Source organism: Perognathus longimembris, chromosome 10 (assembly GCF_023159225.1).
Source record: "Perognathus longimembris pacificus isolate PPM17 chromosome 10, ASM2315922v1, whole genome shotgun sequence".
Taxonomy (NCBI): Eukaryota; Metazoa; Chordata; class Mammalia; order Rodentia; family Heteromyidae; genus Perognathus; species Perognathus longimembris.
Window position 1 is genome coordinate 37,783,830 of NC_063170.1, and position 19,381 is coordinate 37,803,210.

At 41.2% G+C, this 19,381-nt stretch overlaps 2 protein-coding genes across 4 annotated transcripts in view; one reads left to right on the top strand and one right to left on the bottom strand.

The window, feature by feature from the left end:
• Capn7 (calpain 7) overlaps nucleotides 1-9,113 on the top strand; it is a 45,665-nt gene extending 36,552 nt beyond the window's left edge. Inside the window, exons 13-21 of one of the 2 annotated variants that reach the window (XM_048355892.1) lie at nucleotides 361-505; nucleotides 630-729; nucleotides 1,332-1,467; nucleotides 2,211-2,286; nucleotides 3,896-4,041; nucleotides 5,545-5,607; nucleotides 6,121-6,251; nucleotides 7,678-7,770; nucleotides 7,854-9,098. In XM_048355892.1, the coding sequence (XP_048211849.1) occupies nucleotides 361-505; nucleotides 630-729; nucleotides 1,332-1,467; nucleotides 2,211-2,286; nucleotides 3,896-4,041; nucleotides 5,545-5,607; nucleotides 6,121-6,251; nucleotides 7,678-7,770; nucleotides 7,854-7,998 (1,035 nt within the window). In that variant the 3' untranslated portion in view covers nucleotides 7,999-9,098. Of the gene's footprint in view, nucleotides 1-360; nucleotides 506-629; nucleotides 730-1,331; nucleotides 1,468-2,210; nucleotides 2,287-3,895; nucleotides 4,042-5,544; nucleotides 5,608-6,120; nucleotides 6,252-7,677; nucleotides 7,771-7,853 lie in introns of both variants that reach the window. The other variant, XM_048355893.1, reaches the window with a different exon arrangement.
• A 556-nt stretch (nucleotides 9,114-9,669) lies between these two features.
• The window catches only part of Sh3bp5 (SH3 domain binding protein 5), a 68,845-nt gene continuing 59,133 nt past the window's right edge, over nucleotides 9,670-19,381 (bottom strand). For both annotated transcript variants that reach the window (XM_048355894.1, XM_048355895.1), the window contains exons 5-9: nucleotides 17,155-17,285; nucleotides 15,699-15,741; nucleotides 13,831-14,050; nucleotides 11,513-11,773; nucleotides 9,670-11,060 (exon numbers count right to left, since the gene is read on the bottom strand). In XM_048355894.1, coding sequence (XP_048211851.1) covers nucleotides 10,843-11,060; nucleotides 11,513-11,773; nucleotides 13,831-14,050; nucleotides 15,699-15,741; nucleotides 17,155-17,285 — 873 coding nt within the window. In that variant the 3' untranslated portion in view covers nucleotides 9,670-10,842. The remainder of the gene's footprint in view (nucleotides 11,061-11,512; nucleotides 11,774-13,830; nucleotides 14,051-15,698; nucleotides 15,742-17,154; nucleotides 17,286-19,381) is intronic.

Genomic DNA, 19,381 nt, shown 5'->3' on the forward strand with positions numbered 1-19,381 from the left:
AAAACAAGATGTAACCAAAGTAGAAAGGGCTTTGAAAAGGCAAGAGATACTTGATGCTCTCCAGCAGTCATGTCCAATGGGACTTTCTGTGATGGGCAAGATTCTGTGTGTGTGCGCTGTGTATCAGCCTCTAGCTACACATGGGCATTGAAGGTTTAAATAACTGTGTGCACCTCGTGACTAACCATAGCTCAGTTCTAAGGAGGACAGAGCCATTTATGGCTTTTGTCCTATATATGACCTAGTAAAAGTGATACGTTAATTTGAAGGAAAAGAGCTAAGAAGTATCCCAATAAAGAATTATATAATAATCAGGTAAGCCTATTTTGCAACTTAATGTTACCCTGTTTTTTAACATAGGGCTTGAGATTTATCCAGTTGAAAAACCCTTGGAGCCATTTACGTTGGAAAGGAAGATATAGTGAAAATGATGTAAAAAACTGGACTCCAGAATTGCAAAAGTATCTTAACTTTGATCCTCGAACAGCTCAGAAAATAGATAATGGTAAAAATTATTTAATTTTGATCCATTTGCACGTCAAATAGCATGTTTTAACAAGAGGAAATGTAATTTACATCATTTTTAAGTCATTAAGATTTTTTTAGATTAACAAAGATTTAATTTTCAGGAATATTTTGGATTACCTGGGACGATCTCTGTCAGTACTATGATGTTATTTATTTGAGTTGGAATCCTGGTCTTTTTAAAGAATCAACATGTATTCACAGGTAACTTTTCGTGCATTTTAGTATTATGGTTCACAGTATTCGTGTGTGTGTGTGTGTGTGTGTGTGTGTGTGTGTGTGTGTGTGTGTGTGTGTGTGTTTTCTCCTCAGTACTGGGGTTTAAACTTAGGGCTTTATACTTTCTAAGCAGGTGCTCTACCACTTGAGCCACACACCTCCTTCGCCCTATAGTCCTTTTATGCTTTATTTTTCAGGAAGAGTGGTTATTTTTGCCAAAGGCTAGCCTCAGACAAAAATTCTATTTTGCCTGCCACATAGCTTGTATTGCAGGCATATAGTACCATTCCTTGCTTGTTTGTTTTGGGGTGTCCTGCTAGCTTTCCCTGGGCTTCCCTTTGAACTGTGATCCTTCTGCTTCATTTCCTGAGTAGCTGGGCTTACAAGCATAACCTTTCAGTTTTATTTTTAATTTAAAAGGTAATGCATAGTTTAGAAGGACTAACATTTCCTGTTTTCTTGTACTAACTCTGTTTTCTTTTTCTGTTTCTTGAAATACCAAAAGTATTTGAAAAGAACAAGTAGTGTTACATTTTAGCTCTGTGAGAAATTTAATCATTACCTTCTTTGTTGACTTTATCTTTTAGTACTTGGGATGCTAAGCAAGGACCTGTGAAAGATGCCTATAGCCTGGCTAACAACCCCCAGTATAAACTGGAGGTGCAGTGTCCACAAGGGGGCGCTGCTGTTTGGGTTTTGCTTAGTAGACATATCACAGACAAGGTACTGCTACCCTTCTTTTTTTGTTTTTTGTTTTTTTAATAATAACATAGAGACTTTTATTATGATTTGCAAATCTTTTAAAATACAAGAAACAAAGGGGGCAAAAAGTTTTAAAACTATTTTTTACAGATGTATATGCCAACATAATGTCCTATTACATTTTACAATGATATAAAATACATAAAAAGTTTATAGCTTCTGCATACATAAAATTACTTAAATTGATTTCTATAATCTAACATTGCAATATGCACATATTTACCCTCCCTTCCAATGACACATACGTACTTTAAAAGGTGGACTCTTAAATCCATAATTTGGTCACCAGCCTGTTTCACTTTATAGGATGCCCTGAAAATTATATAATTCTTTTTTTTTTCAGATAAATGTTTTTCTTTAAGGAATCTTGTATCTTTTTATAATACTTAAAAAATCTTATTCAAAAATTTTCTCTGAAGAAAATGTGAAGGATTTTATGCTTTCCAGTAAGGATTTTTATTAACACTAGAACCCAGTGAAGGAGATTTGGATATGTGAAATCATTATAGAAAAAAAAGCCACACTCCTGATCTTAATACCCTAGAATTTTATGTAATACCTCATTCAACATAATCATTTACTGAAGTGACATTTATGTGCAGAAAACTTTTTGCAGAATAGCTTTAAAAAGCACCCTTATTTTTAACATTAGGAGAATTTCATGCCTATTTTCCTAACCAGATTAAATTCTTTGTGATTATTAGGATGACTTTGCAAATAACCGAGAATTTATCACAATGGTTGTATACAAGACTGATGGCAAAAAAGTTTATTACCCAGGTATGTTTACTAGCCAAATAATGTTACAATACATATTTTATTCACATTTGAGAATAACACTTTATGTAGGTGACATGTAGAAATAGTTTTCCTGTGTTGGTCATCATAAAACCAAAAAAATGTATAGAGTCCAAGCATATTGTATTGATTTTTTTGTTTTGCAGTACTGGGGTTTAAAGTGGAGCCTCAACATGTTCTACCACCATCATGCCTACAGCCTTTTTTTGCCCTAGTTATTTTTGAGAGAGTCTCCCTTCCTGCCATGGCCGGCAGCAGATCTCCCTCCGCCTATTGTAGGCTTCCCATTGAAGCTGAAATGACATGTGCCACCACACCCAGAAGCTTCTGTTAGGATGAAGTCTCTTGGGACTTTTCTGCCCTGCCTTGTTCCTATTCTGTGTTTCCTGAAGAGCTGGGATTAGAAATGTGAACCACCAATGCCTGTCTAGAATGTGTAGCTCTTAAATTTCAGATCTATTGTTCCATTTCTTTCTATAGTATAGATTACGATTTAAGATGGTTAAAAACAAAACTCTTTTGTATAGTGATTTTCTTTTTTTTTTTTTCTTTTTAGTTGGTCATAGGGCTTGAACTTTGAGCCTAGGTGCTGTCCCTGAGCTCTTCAGTGCAAAGCTAATGCTCTGTTACTTGAGCCACACCACCACTTCTGGTTTTCTGCTGGCTAATTGGAGATGGGTCAAACAGACTTTCCTGCCCAGGCTGGCTTTAAACCGTGATCCTCATATCTCAGCCTCCTGAGTAGCTAGGATTATAGGCATGAGCCTCTGGTGGCTGGCTTAGTGATTTTCTTTTCCAGAATTATTTTCAGGTTTTTATTTTCATCAGCATATTAAATAAGGCAGATCTTGTTGTTCCCCATTGATAAGTATAAATTGAGAAATAGATTAAAAACTTTGCTAAAGATCACAGATCTCCCCATTCTTTTACTAAATTACATCACCTCTGAACATTAATGACTAAATACTTATTTTGGATATTAAAATGTTTCAGGGGTAGGTCATATTGAAATATTCTTAGATGATGTTATGAAAGTATCTTGAATAACATACACTAATTGACATCTCTGAAATGACTTTTATCAGGCTTGATTGATAGGACTACCACAGAATCTATCAGGTAGCATTATTAACAAAAATCTGAAATAATCTGAATTATTCAGATTTTCTGAACTACCAATTGGAGGCATAGATAAAATGTGTTATATTTATATTATGTAGATGGCTAAAAGGAATAATCTGCACTAGGCATGCTGGTGGATTCATGTTTGTAACTGTAGCTACTCTGGAGACTGAGACTTGGAGGATCTTGGTTTGAAGCCAGCTGACACAGAAAAACTACAAGACTCTGTCTCCAAAATAACCAGCAAAATGTCAGACTGGAGGTTTGGCTCCAGTGGTGGAACACTACTTGTGAGCAAAGGCACTGAGTTCATCCCCCAGTAGCTTTTGCTTGTCAAAAAACTGGAAAGTGATGTCATTCACCAGCTTTGTAGATTGAGTCAGTTCTTGTTCATTACTTTACTACCAACCCTAAAATGTCAACTAAGGAAAGAAAAATCTTTTCCATTTGTCTGCTTGTCTGTCTGCAGCTGACCCACCTCCATACATTGATGGAATTCGAATTAACAGCCCCCATTATTTGACTAAGATAAAGCTGACCACACCTGGGACCCATACCTTTACCTTAGTGGTTTCTCAATATGAAAAACAGAACACAATCCATTACACAGTCCGGGTAAGTAAAAACATCACACACTAACAAAAAGCATAATGTGTCTCTTAGGAACACATAACTAGTGTTCAAAGCCAATTTCCTGCCTCAGACCTTGTGAGTGCTGAGGGAGTGGGGCAGGGGAAGAGTTCATATGCCTCATTTTTGTGTTTTGCTTTGTTTTTGTTTTTGTCATAAATGGTTTTACCGGGTACCAGTGGCTCATTGCCAGTAAGCCTAGCTGAGATCTGAGGATCATGTTTCAAAGCCAGCCCAGGCAGGAAAGTCCATGAGACTCTTATCTCCAGTTAACCACCAGAATACCGGAAGTGGCACTGTGGCTCAAAGTGGTAGAGCACTTACCTGCCTTGAGCTGAAGAGCTCAGGGACAGCGCCCAAGCCCAGAGTTCAAGACCCATAACACTCCAAGCCTCCCCTCCACCCCCCCCCCCCCCAAGGAATGGTTTCAAGGAATAACATTTAAATTTTGGGGTTTGGGGTTTTTTTTGTACCAATCCTAGGGCTTGAATTCAGGGCCAGGGCACTGTCCCTGAGCTTCTTTGCTCAAGGCTAGCACTCTACCATTTGGGCCTCAGCTCTACTTCCAATTAATTGGATAAAGGAGTCTCATGGACTTTTCTTCCCTGGGCTGGTTTTGAACAGAGATACTCAGATCTCAGCAAGGATTATTATAGGTATGAGCCACCGGTGCCTGGCTTAGAATATCATTTTGAATGAACAGTTACAGTTTAGACCTGAGATGATGTGGTTATGTTGGGCTAATATATTGTTATAGAGCAAGGGACAAAAAACCCTAACTCTTCAGCCTATAAAAAAGATGACTTGCGGTCTGGGAATGTGGCTTAGTGGTAAAGTGCTTGCCTTGCATCCATGAAGCCCTGGGTTCGATCCCTCAGCACCACATACAGAAAAAGCCAGAAGTGGCACTGTGGTTCAAGTGGTAGAGTGCTAGCCTTGAGCAAAAAGAAGCCGGGGACAGTGCTCAGGCCCTGAGTCCAAGCCCCAGGACTGGCAAAAAAAAAAGACTTGTAGCCAGGCATGGTAGCATATGGCTGTAATCCCAGGGGTTGGAGGACTGAGGTAGAGGGATCCTGAGTACAAGTCCAGCCCTGGGTTATACAGTAAACTGAGACCCTGTCTCAACAGTCATTAAAAGGACAGGTTATTCATAAACACTACTCATGTAAGCTAGGAAAACTAGTATAATTTTGTTCTGTATAGATTTGTCACATATAAGTAGTTCGTGGTAAAGAGGACTTTGGGAGGTATCAACACTGCTTTGTTCTCCTTATGCAGAAGCCAAGAATTGGAAGGAGTGTGGTTTGTCTTGAGTCACATATAGTACAGGGAAACTTCCCAGTTCTCAGTTCATTACATTATTGACTTGATCCCAGGCTGCCTACAGAAATGATATATGAGCTACATTTTCAATGTATTTTTTTAATCACGTTGATGCTTTATGGTACAGAATTTCTCAGTATAATCTTTGTGCTATTTTTTTAATAGGTATATTCAGCATGCAGCTTTACTTTTTCAAAGATTCCTTCACCATATACCTTATCAAAACGGGTAAGAAAATTCTTTCTTGGGGTTGTCATCTCATCCAGCATTTAGAATTCCCTTTCATATTTATCATAATTTATTATTGAATAAAAAATTTTGGAGTTTTATGGGAATAAAGGGAAGGAAATTTTAGTAACCTCTATAGTCTCCAGACTACACTGTCAGTGAGAAACAAGTGTTTCTGTAAAAATAAATAATTCATAGCACAAATACTAACACAAGCCTTGGTTTTCAAAGTTGTCATTATGGAAGAATATAAAATTTGAGAATACTTGGCAGTGTTGGCTGAATGTGTAGAGAAACATTCTAAAGAGAGTTCCTAGCAGAACTTGGTTATAATCCAAGAGATAGGGTATAGCAAAGTGTCCTGCTTGTGGAGGTGACACTGTCAGTGACAGAGACTCCAGCAGTGGAGTAGTCAGTGGAGAACTGCTGTTTATCGATTTTAAGGTGGAAAGGAACTTTGTCTTTAAAGTAAAATTGAGAATATGAAATTCTAAAACACTTTGTTTTAATTAGATTAATGGAAAGTGGAGTGGTCAGAGTGCTGGAGGATGTGGAAATTTTCAAGAGACTCACAAAAATAACCCCATCTACCAATTCCATATAGAAAAGACTGGGCCACTGCTGATTGAGCTAAGAGGACCAAGGTTTGTGATAAGTACTTTCTTAATAGTGTTATAATAGAGGAACATGGAAAGGACATATTCAATAAATGATATGGAACAGTTGCGTATCCTTGGAGAAGTGGCAATTAGCACCTTGTGCACATCAGATTTGATCAATTCCTGCAAGATTATAGACTTAAATGTAAAAGACAAAAACAGGAGAGCCTCAAGAATAGTGATGTGTATATGGTATGAAATATAATTTCTAAATTTTTGTCACCAGAACACTAAATGAATCTTTTTCTTCCTTATTTGGAGTGCCACCTCTAGCATACATGCTCTAATAATGTAGATTTTATTTTCCAGGGCTTTTTTTTTCCTTCTTGTTCCAAGACTTTTCTGCCTATTGCAAAGACAATGCTGTGTCTTTTAAATTATTCCCTAAGAGGGCTGGGAATATGTTAGTGGTAGAGTGCCTGCCTCATATATATGAAGCCCTGGGTTCAATTCCTCAGCACCACATATACAGAAAAAGCCAGAGGTGGCACTGTGGCTCAAATAGTAGAGAAGCAGCCAGGGATAGTGCTCAGGCCCTGAGTTCAAGCCCCAGGACTGGCAAAAAAAAAAAAAAATCCTCTATAACTATCTAAAAATAATTTTTTTTTTTTTTTTTTGCCAGTCCTGGGCCTTGGACTCAGGGCCTGAGCACTGTCCCTGGCTTCTTCCCGCTCAAGGCTAGCACTCTGCCACTTGAGCCACAGCGCCGCTTCTGGCTGTTTTTCTATATATGTGGTGCTGGGGAATCGAACCTAGGGCCTCGTGTATCCGAGGCAGGCACTCTTGCCACTAGGCCATATCCCCAGCCCCCTAAAAATAATTTTTTAAAAAAGTAAATTAAATTATTCCCTAGGGAGCCTATAGCTCCTTCTAAAATTTAATGACACATACAGTGTTCTGAGGCCTTTTCTTAACTGTAAATGTTTATTCTTGAATGTATTTACATTGAAAACAGCACATTAAGATGTTACATGTTTTACTAGGCACCGATAGCTCATGCCTGTAATGCTAGTAACTCAGGAGGCTGAGGTCCAAGGATCAAAGTTCAAAGCCAGCCCCAAAAAGCTGGAAGTGGAGGTATGGCTCAAGTTGTAGAGTGCTATCCTGAGTAAAAAAGCTCAAAGACAGCACCCAGGCCCTGAGTTCAAGCTCTGGCACTGGCATAAAGAAAAAAAAATTATGTTTGAAAAGAAAATATTTTTGATAAAATGACATTTTAAAAATAACATTTACATTAAGTGAAAGAATACTCATGTTACAAGACAGAATTAGTTTTTATGACTTCCGTTAAATAGAAAATACTGCTTTGACTGTAAAGCATGATCGGGTAGCACTTTAGATTGCTTATTTTGAAAACGTATTTATTTGTGACTGTTTGCTACTACAAGTACTGCTGTTTGTTTGGAACTAGGCAATACAGCGTTGGATTTGAGGTTGTAGCTGTGTCCTTGGCAGGAGATCCTGGCCCCCATGGCTTTTCCAGGAAGTCAAGTGGTGACTATAGGTATGGTATCATTTTAATTGTGTGTGTCCAGTGTACACTTTACTTTCTGTACATTGCCTTATTCTCACTTTCTCTGAATATAGGTGTGGGTTTTGCTACCTGGAACTAGAAAATATACCTGCTGGGATCTTCAATATCATTCCCAGTACTTTTTTGCCTAAACAAGAAGGACCTTTTTTCTTGGACTTTAATAGTACCATCCCCATTAAGACAACACAACTTCAGTGATGGAAAATTCTCAGCAGTTACTGGATTTTCTACTTACCAAACCACCTCTTCAAATAAGGACACACATCTTCAGGATGATAAATGATCAGAGTTGGAATTAAATCTAAATGTGTTACAGTGAAATCTGGTGCTTGTCACAGTGTTTGGTAAGAATTGTATATAGTCAGAATTACTTTAATCACCTAGAAGTACTGTTTACATTGATTTTGTGTATATAGAGTTGGCCCTTTATATAAAAAGTGCATATGATTCAAGATTAGATTCACATCCATCATTGTGAGATGTCATTGCTAAAAGGAAAAGGGAACTGAGACTGGGCAAGGAAAATGAGGGCCATAGCTCATTGAGTGGACTGACTGGCAGGCTATTAAATATCCTGAAATATTTACCTTTTCTTTTGTTTTTTTAACAGAGCATGTTGTAAACCTAATTGTCGATCCCACTAATTCCAGATGAAATCATGTCATTATAATTTAAATTTTGCATTATTTATTCTAAATGTTTATTGTTGCCCAGATGTTATGGAAGATAAAGCTTTTAGTAGTACTAATTAGCTTAGCATGAAGATGCTCAGGCTTGATAATAAAGTGTTTGCCTTAGGCACCTAAGGCACTGTGGAGAGAGCTGAGGTATATTCCCTATTGCAATTTTGATTTATCAGGTCCAAGAAAGTAGTAATCTGAGGCATTAAAGACATTGTAATTTAGCCTGTATCACCTTTAAACTGATTTACAGTTCAGTGCTTTTGTAGCAAATAGCACTTTGAAGAAGTAATTGAGAATTCATGTAAGGTGATTGGGTTGGTTATACAGCATCCAAAAAAAGTGATCACCAAGAATAGTGTCATGTAAGTTCCCAGCTATTTACCTAATTATCAGAACAGAATAATGGTCAAGACTTTAAAGGTCTGGAAAGGAGGGTGGGATTTTTCATTGTCTCTACTTTATAATTATCAAAACTTATTTTGTATTTTTACTGCCTTTAATTGAAATAAAATGTTTATACTTACAGAAATTACATAGTTAACCTAAAGAACTTGACTTATTGAAAGCTTTCATCCAGTGTGTTCCTAGAAGTAGAGCAGTTGCAGTTATACTTGCAAGTATGTGCTTCTAAAAAGCGTGTTCTTGATTTGGGGACATGGCTCAAGTGATAAGACTGTCTGCCTGGCAAGCCGATGGCACTGAGTTCAAACTCCAGTACCTCCATCTACCCCGAAAAAACAAACAAAAAACAAAACAAAAACAAAAACTGTTCTTTTTAACTCAGTGGCAGATTACTTAGGACTTTAAATTTAAGCATATTTTAAGTGGATGAATTTGGTTGGAGCTGTGTTTGTTTTAAACACATGATTTAAGCTACTCAGGAGGTTGACATCTAAGGATTGCAGCTCAAAGTCAGCCCTGGCAGCAAAGTCTCAGATTTTGATCTCCAATTAACTACCAAAAAGCCAGAGGTGGAGCTGTGGCCTAAGTGGTAAAGCACCAGCTTTGAGAAAGCCTAAGGACAGCACTCAGGCCGGTAGCCCCAAGACAGGGACAAACTATAAAAGGTTTATAAAATAGTGGGAGAGATGATCACTGAATTCCATGCTCCTCCATGATAAGGGTTACCCACACAGAAAATTTAGGCAACATCAGGATTTTCTATTTAAAAAGTCACAGAGTTTTCTTAATCATTTTTTTTTATTGCACTCAAGGGTACTAAGTACAAAATAACCTTCTAATTATCAGTTAATAAAAAAGAACCACTACAGTATGAAGAGATGTACAAATGGCTAAAATACATACACTGTGACAGTCAACAGACAACTTGAAATGAGGCTTTCTTTTAGAAATGCTCAATTAACAAGACAAAATACAGTGCTGTAAATATGCATAAGCATAAAAACATTAAAGAAAATCAGTCTGAACACTTACTACTATTAGCATAACAGACACCACTGCTTCTATTTAAACAGCCTTTGCCAACACATGCCTACTCTCTTTCCTAGCTTTAAGGAAGAAATACTAGATGCAGCATAACCCTTAGATAATTTCATTATTTGGAAAGTTGAACCTACAGAGAAACCATCACCTTGTCAGTGTAGATACAACAATGGCCACTTCACATGCACGCCCCCTTAGGATAAGTGGCTGGCAGGGGGAGGTGAGGCTAGAGAGCCCTCCCTCCCACAGTAATGGACCCCCCTTCTACGCTATGTCCCAGCTACCCTCAGCCTCCCATTCCCACCCCAAAAAGTGCAGCTCATGGTAGCCTTCCTAGGAAATGGTTTGAATGGGTGTCCCAACCTACATGCTTTTTTAAAAAGTCCCCTCTGAACACCAGAGGTGAAAAAAATGAAGTGTGTTCTTGCATTCTTTTAACCTTGAGCTATGTCAGAAAGGTAATGCACGGAATATCTGAGTTTTATTTTTGTGTTTTAAATATTTAGATGTCTTAGATGTCATGGAGAAAACATCTCTTATTCCCCAAACCAAGTGTGAGGAAAGAGAAAGATGCAGGCTGTGGCCCCCAGTTTGGCTAAGCTCCCAACCCTCTTCCTAGCTTGAGTTCTTTCACAGGAACTCATTATTGCTTCCACAACGCCATGACAGGGAGTGAATGATCCATGAAGGCTGTGATGTAAGCCTGGTCACAGGCTGCCTGCCAGGACGTGTCTCTGAAAAACCTACTAGCCCAAGATCTCTTACCAGAGGGGAATTCTTCAGCCCTCAAGTCACTGAAACTTGGTTAGTGCAGTTTAAATGCTTAAGATTTGGCATGTTAAATGATTATTGGCACAATGTTCTTGAGTTTTGTGTATAAATACTAATTTGTACATGGGCCATGGCCCTGGATGGGTCAGCCAGTCTGCACCATTTTTATGTCAGCAATAATCCCATCTCTTCCCTTGGAGCACTGGAGGGAGAGTTGCTTCATCCGGGTCTCCAAGGCCTGGCTCTCAGAAGACGTGTAGTTTTGGCTCTTACCCCTGCCACCAGCACCACTGGTATTGTTGCCACCTCGATTGTTGTTGGCTTTGTCACTTGTTTTATTCTCTGCTCCTTCTGCCCTGTCTCCTGTAGAGATACGAAAGTTACCAAGTAGGTGTCAACAGTTCTGATTTACTTAGGCACAAGCCAGTCATCCAGCTCAGACCTTGAATTCCCGAGATTGCCCACCATGTGTATCAGAGAGGATTTGCCCGCATTTATTCCTCCAAGTGATATATATAGTCCTAATCTTTAGACATGGAATTTATCATCTCATTTTACAGCTAGGAAACAAACCTCTAGCAGTGTTTGCCTGTTTTGAGGAAACTCACAGGACCTAAACGATTTGATCAAATCCCTTCTGATAGGAAATGCCAGGAGTCTCCAGAATGACCCTTGAAAACGACCTCAGTGATCAGCACCAGCAGCACAGAGACCCAGCGGTGCTACCCCGGGTGCTCCAAGACCTGGCAGAGGTCGGGGACAGGCTGGGCTGTACAGTCAGTCACCGGGGACAGAGCTAGAGGTTGGCTACTCACCTCGTTCTATCTCACATTCGGGGGAAGAGGCCCCGCTGCATTCACTTCGAGGGCCCAGCACTGGGAACATCATCCCAAACTCTGACAGAGACATGGGGCTGGGCAGATCCAGACTGCCGGGCCTTGTGACCGCAGGGAACTGGTCAGGCATCTCAGATGGGCTCGTTGGTCCTGAACTAAAGCTGGACACGGACTGGGTTTCTGAGTCATCTTCAGACACAAAGTTGCTACAGTTGTCGTCTTCAAAGGCTTCTGAGGCCACTAAGGATGAAAGAGAATATCAGTCACATAGGGTCTGCCTGATAGGAACCTGTGCACATTCACACTGCTGCCAGGCAGAATCAGCTCTGAGGACATCTGACAGGAATGTGATCTTCCTGGGCCTCCCTGACTAGCCTCTGAAACCGTGTGAAAGGTGATAGTGACCTTGCTGTGACCTTAACTTCTGCTGTAGAAATTAGTGTTACCAGACACTCCCTCAAGATGGAAGGTGGCTGGGGAGATAGCTCTGGGGTAGGTAGAGCATTTGCCTAGCATGCCTGAAGCATGGGTAGGTCCCCCACCCCCCACCCCCACCACCAGAACTTCAATACCTCAGAACCCTAAACAAATCTAGGAAAAGTAATTATGACAAATCTACCTGTACACAGGAAAAGTAATTATGTCCCAACAAAGCCAGTCTTCATCCTAGCCACTCAGGACGCTGAGATCTAGAGGACTGTGAGGTTTGAAGCCAGCCCAAGCAGAAAAGTTTGCTGTACTTTAATTCCCAAATAGCAAAAAGTTGAGCTGGAGGTGTGGCTCATATGGTAAAATGCCAGCCTAGGAAGCACAGGTCCTGAGTTAAGATCCCAGTACTGCCAAAAACCACTTAAGCTCTTCCTTCTAGGGCAGAAGCAGCAAGAACTGCCAGAGCACAGAGTGTTTACCCTGCAGGTCCTTTGTTTTCTTCCAGGTAATTGCTGATCTTGTAAGACACCCTTGGAACTTACCTAGATCTTTTGTTACAAAGAGCAGAATTCTTTCACAGTACTCTGTAGATTGTGCTGTATGGTTTATACACCAGAATAACCAAGGCCCAGAGACATGCTGTTCCTGTGCTTTCAGAGCCCTCTTGCCTCTATCCTGCACAGCCCTGCTTCTTAACAGCATTCCTCTTCCCTTTTCTCCCTCTCACATCTTTATAGAAGTACAGTAATGTTGGGATCTACACCTAAATTCAAATCCTAATTCCACTGTCAAGTTACTTGACCTTTGAGCTTCACCCTCCTCTCCATCCAGGATTTATGAGGATACATAGAATTTGTGAAGTACTATATGAGATTTATATATTATGTAAGTATTACCTGAACATAATACAAAGTCATTGTTTATAGTCTGAGTTTACATTACCTAGTGCTTAAGACACTTGATGATGGATTTATAGAATTCCTAAGGAGTGAACCTGGAAATGAGCCTACAGGGGTTTTACCACAGGAAAGGAATTCTGAGTGCTTACTGGGTGCCAACCACTATTTCCTGTAATCCTCACTACCATCTGACATGGAAGTTAGTAGACACTATCTTATTACTTACCTTACAGCTAAAGAAACAAATTAGGTGATAAATTAGGTGAAAGCCAAGACTGATCAAATCTGATTCTAACTCCCTATTTTTAAGACACTTTCCTGTATGCCTTCTAAAAGCCTTAAATGTTGTAGTGTGTACTTGTTGGTGAACAGGGAAGGTATAACTTTTCCCAAACTTATTTGACCCTAGAATCTTGAGGAATATTATTTATTCACATCTTATGAACAGTTTTCCACAAGACATGGGAAGCCACCAGAAATAGCTTGTGAGGTTGCCAAACTCTGAAATTATTTATTGATGAGCAGTAAAGATGAGGACTCTGGGCCAATCACAAAAGTTATGTGGTCCCTGTAAGGTCCACCCTGGGAGGGCTTCATGCAGATGCCCCGCACCTGTTTAAGTCTGCAACCAGTACCTGAGTTACCTAGGTAACTGGCACACCTGGAGGCAGTTGCCTCCTCCAAGGTCACGTCCAGTCCACCTGGCCATACCTCTCACCTTTTCCCAAATAATCTGACTACAGGAGCCCCCACTCTCCTTTCCTCTCTCACTCTCTCTTGCTACCTTTCTCTATTTCCTTTTCCTACTCTCTTGCTCTTTACTCTCTTCTTCCTTCCCCTCTGTCTCCCCATGCCTCCATCTTGTGTGGGCTGGCAGTTTGCTTTCCCCCCAATAAACTCCTTTCTGCCTGAACCATATGCTGGGTTTCCTTTCTGGCGAACCTTACAGTCCCCACTTGCCTGACTCACCGGAAACAGCATCTGGCTCGGGTTTGCTTCCGGACAGGCCCTCCACGGATGTGCTGCTGCCCTCGGCGCCCACGCCACAGCCCCGAGGCCCCATGGCACTAGAACGCCGCCGTTCATGGATCTCATCTGAGATCCTCTCCAGGTTCTTCAGGGCTGTCTTGTACTCGCCTTTTGCCAGGGTCAGCTTGGCCTGTAGGTCATCCACTGTCTTCTTCAGTTGCTGCTCAGAAAGATAGGAGAACTTGGTAAGCAAGTCTTTTGAGATGCTGTTTATTTTTTTGTCAGTCCTTAGGCTTGAACTCAGGGCCTGAGTGCTGTCTCCGAGCTCTTTTACTCAAGGCTAGCGTTCTACCACTTTAAACCACAGCTTCATTCCAGTTTTCTGATGGTTTATTGGAGATAAGAGTCTCCTGAGTAAGGGAACAAAAGACACTAAACAAAAGGAAATGTACTCATTACCTGGCTCATAAAGTTGTAATCCCTCTATATATCACCTTTGTAATGACAATAAATTATTTTTTTTAAAAAGGACCAAGGGAGGAAAAACCCTGCCTGAGCAGGGTTTGAACAGCGATCCTCCCATTTGAGCCTCCTGGATAGCTAGGATTATAGGTATGAACCACCAGCACCTACTTTTTAAAAAGAATCTTATTGTTATTAAGGTTGTATGGTTGTTTCATATGTCAGGTAATGAGTACATTTCCTTTTCTTGGACAATGTCACCCCTTCCTTTCCCCCAGTTTTCCCCCTATCCCTGCCTACAATTTACATAGGCCATTTCTCACATAGTGGATACTGAATAGTATGACTGCATTTGTCCGCCCTTCTTCTCCCCCACTCCTTTCTGTGCCCCAGAGATGCTTGTTAAACGATAGGTTCAAGTACATTGTGAATATGCAAGATTCTTTTTGTGTGCATGATTCTACTTTAGAGAATTTCCCAAGATGCAACTCGGGTAGCAACCTGATTACTCGCATCAGTTACCTACCAATTTAACTGACAAAAGTGGTCATTCCTCCCCAGGCCCCATTCTGAGTGGAGTACAGCCTCCAGGGAAGAACACTGCACATGCACACAGAAGTCCCACGGCCTGGCCAGGTCCAGCTTAGTCAGTTACCCATGGCTCATGCCTGGAATCCTAGCTAACTCAGGAGCTTGAGATCTGAAGATCCTGGTTTGCAGCCCAGACAGACAAATTTGAAAGACTTATCTCCCACTAACCACCAAGAAGTCAGAAACAGAGGTGTGTTTTAAGTGGTAGAGCACCAGTGTTTAGTGGGAAAAGCTAGGGCAGAGTGTAAGGTTCTGAGTTCAAGCCCAAGTGCCAGCACCAAAAATAGGCCTCAGCCTAGCCACCTGGTTCCCCCATCCACTTCTCAAACTTGTGTCTGAATCCCTGAATGGGTTACAACTAAGCTTGCTGGCCTTGCCAGTGATTCCAATTTGGCAGATGTGAGATGGGGCTGCCTCTAGTCCTAGGAGTCATGCCACTCGCCATTACAATATAGAGACTGAAGAACAACTAGGTTCAGACACCATTGAAAACCCAACTGAGATCATCTGTGTGTATGTGCGTACGTGCAAACCTTGAGTCACACCTTAATTTCTGGCTTTTTTGCTAGTTAAGTGCAGGTAAGAGTCTCGGATTTGTCGACCCAGGCTGGCTTCAAACCATACTATTCAGATTGCAAATTGTTAGGATTTATAGGCATAAGCCATCCTGGCCAACCAAGTCCATTCTGAGGCCTGAAAACCAAAGAATGCATCTCTATGTTCTTTCCTTATCACATGGGTTCTTTTTGAAGGCCTGCTACCACAAAAGGGTCAAATGAAAAACCCATCAGCAACGAATCTAAGGCCATACATACCTCAAGCTGCACGTAGTATTTTCCCTTGAGTTCAAAATAAGGCCTGCAGAAGACAGGAAAGAAAATGGTCAGAGTAGAAAGATTAACACAATGAACTCCATAAAATGTAGCGGCAGCTGGCTTAATCAGCCGTCTAGGATTTCATGAACTGTGACAAGACCGTGCAGTGAAGTTGAAGCCTCTGGGGCCTGACTGATACACCAGGCAGAACCAGGAGGCTCCTCTCCACATACTGGGACCCTGCATCCTGGTGCCTCCTACCCTAAGGAGGCCACTGGAGGCCACACAAGCATGTCCAGCAGTGAAGGTGGCCTCGATCCACTCCCCAGGGATGAAGATCAGATAGGCTCGGGGAAGAGGTTGCCTAAACCACCTCTGCTGAGGTCAAGTGCAGAAGAGAAAACAGCACTGCTCCTCCCTTGCTAGGCACAGCAGGGCCACCATTAGCAGAGGGCTCAGATTGGTCCTCCTGGACTGAGGCCAGGTAGAAGAATTAGATGGCTGACAGATCCAACTAGGTCACAGGATAGGCAGAGGACAAGGAATGCCAGCTTTCTCCTATTTCCCTAGATTCTGGTCAGCCAGAAAAATTTGGTGCGCATGCTCGTGCGTGCATGTGTGCATGCATGCGTGTCTTCGAGCTTGAACTCAGGGCCTGCGTGCTGTCCCTGAGCTTTTGTACTCAAAACTAGCACTCTGCCACTTAAGCCACAGAACCACTTCCTTTTTTGTAGGAGCTTTGGTATAGATAGTAGGCTAGATCAGTGTCTACTGTGCTCTCCTTGAAGCTGAGTCCTGCATCGTTATCGACTAAATGATGGCAAGGACATTGTTTAACTGTTGGTTTGTCCAAATAAGGGTGAATGAGAAGAGCTTGGAAAGAGTGTAATATCCCTCCACCCCTATAGAGCTTGAACTCAGGGCTTGGGAGCTCTCTCATAGATGTTTTTGTTTTGCTTGAGGCTGGCTGTCTACCACTTGAACCATAGCTCCGCTTCTGACTTTTTGGTGACTAACTGAAGATAAAAAAAATCTCACAAACTTCCTGCTGGGGCTGGCTTTAAACTGCAGTCTTTAGATCTCAGCCTCCTGAGTAGCTAGAATTACAGGTGCGAGCCACCTGCACCTGGCTAAATCTCTATTTAAAGTAGTCTTAGAGCAGTCCAGAGAAATATGTATAGTAAATACAAATTGTGCTGCCAAGTAAACTGAGAAACAGGGCCTTGCCCTCACTGTCAGCCACAGAGACAAGCTATATAATGGTCTGCTTCTGTTAGTCCTTTATGTCTGTCTCCCAAGTGGGTCATATTTGGAGGGGCTGTTTCCTCATCCTCCCTGCCTCACGCTCTAGGAGTCATACAGGAGAGCAAGGAGACCTGGCAGGGGATCTTAGTGTGAGGCAAAAATGTGGGAGAGACAAACCCCACAGTCCCCAGGGAAGACTACCCACACTTACTTGGACTTGTTAATGGCTCGCTTGAGTTTCTTCTCCAGCTGCCTCATGCGGCCTATGGCAGCATTGTACCTAGCTGCAGTCTCCTTGTGCACCAGCTCACTTCTTGTCTTGGTCTGTTCTGCCTCCATGACCTTCAAACAACAACAGAGGTCAGCCTTGTCAAGCCAGAACAGCTCCAAGTTGGGGTATTACTTATATCACAAAAATGTTTCTTTGGGGGAGGCTGGGAATATGGCTTAGCAGTAGAGTGCTTGGCTCACATACATGAAGTCCTGGATTCGATTCCTCAGCACCACATATGTAGAAAAAGGCGAAGTAGTAGCCCCACTTTCGGGCATCTACCCGAAAGACTACAGGCAAGACAACAATAAAGCCACCAGCACAACTATGTCCATCACAGCACAACTTATCATTGCTAAAACATGGAACCAACCGAGATGCCCCTCAGCAGATGAGTGGATCAGGAAAATGTGGTACATATACACAATGGAATTCTATGCCTCCATCAGAAGGAATGACACTGCCTCATTTGTAAGGAAATGGAAGGACTTGGAAAAAAATCATACTAAGTGAAGTGACCCAGACCCAAAGAAACATAAACCATATGGTGTCCCCTCATAGGGAATAGCTAGTACAGGAATAGGCTAGTCATGGTAGAAGACCAAAATACCCCAATAGCACACCCATATGATCATATAAGAAGATGCCAAGTGAAATGAACTCCACATTACAAAAACAAGAGTTATACCACTGTTGTAATTATTCACAACATGCCATGTGAACTCGTACTACTTTTTTTCTCTCTTTTTCCTTGTCTGTTTGTTTGAATGATTGGTTTGTTTAGTTTTGTTTCTCTTGTACTCCCTTCCTGTGGCTGTACCCTCACTACCACTGTATCACATCCGAGTATCCTGGATACTGTTTATAGGGGTAATAGAACTGGAGAAGGGAGAGGGAATACCAAAATCGAGAGACAAAGAACAAAAGGACAAACCATTCAAAAAACAACACTTACAAAACCATTTGGTGTAAACCAACTGCACAACTCTTGGGGGGAGAGAGGGGAATGAGGGAGGAGGTAACAAGTAGAACAAGAAATGTTCTCACTGCCTTTCATATGAATCTGTAACCCCTCTGTATCACACTTTGACAATAAAGAAAAAAAATTAATTTAAAAAAAGAAAAGGCTGGAAGTGGTGTTGTGACTCAAGAGGTAGAGTGCTCGCCTTAAGCAAAAGGAAGCCAAGGACAGTGCTCAGCCCCTGAGTTCAGTCCCCAAGACTGGCAAAAAAAAAAAAAAAGGTTTTATTTTAAGCTGGCCATAATAGTTCATACCTATAATCACAGCACTCAGGATTCTTAAGCAAGAGGATCTAGTATTCAAGGCCAACCAGGGCCATAGTGAGAACTTGTTTCATCATAAAAAAATAAAAACATACATACATTCATACTTCTTTGAGGAAATTAACAGGTAATCTAAGATTAAACTAATTTCTCAAGATAATAGTATTTTATATTGAAAAAGTATTGTCAGGTAAAACTAGCCAGATTTGGCTTGGCCATGACGGAAAGAAAATGGGAAAATAAAAATCAGACAAAGTTTTGAAGCACTCAGCTTCAACCAATCAATATCTACTCCTACCCAGACTTCTTGATTCTAAGAGGCCACCTTGAGCTGCTTCTGCAGGGATGAACAGGCAAGAAAATGGCCGGGTGGGCACCAGTGGGTACTAAGAACTAGCAATACCAGGCAGGCATGGCAGCACTCAGTCCAACAAGACAACCATGATGTTAACTGTGTAGTCTTTTCCCAATTATTGGCCAGGCACAAAGACTACAGGATTCAGAAGAGTCAAACTTTACATATAAACAAAACCAAGTTATTTATATCAGACTTTAAGACTTTCAAAAGAATAAACAAATAGACATTAGTTCCAGTGAGAACACAAGACTGTTGATAACAATAATGAGTTAAAACAATGTTGACTGAGCAATGGTCAAAGTCAAGGCAGCTCACACTTGGACTGGACAAGTGGGCAGTATTAGTTCTTTCCTTTCTTTCCTAAAGAAAATATCAAAATGAGGACTGACAGGAGGAAGAGGAAGGAAGTCAAAAGCAGTTTGAAGTGGGGCACCAGTGGTTCATGCCTTTAATCCTAGTTACTCAGGAGGCTGAGATCTGAGGATCACGGTTCAAAGCCAGCTCAGTCAGGAAAGTCTGTGAGAC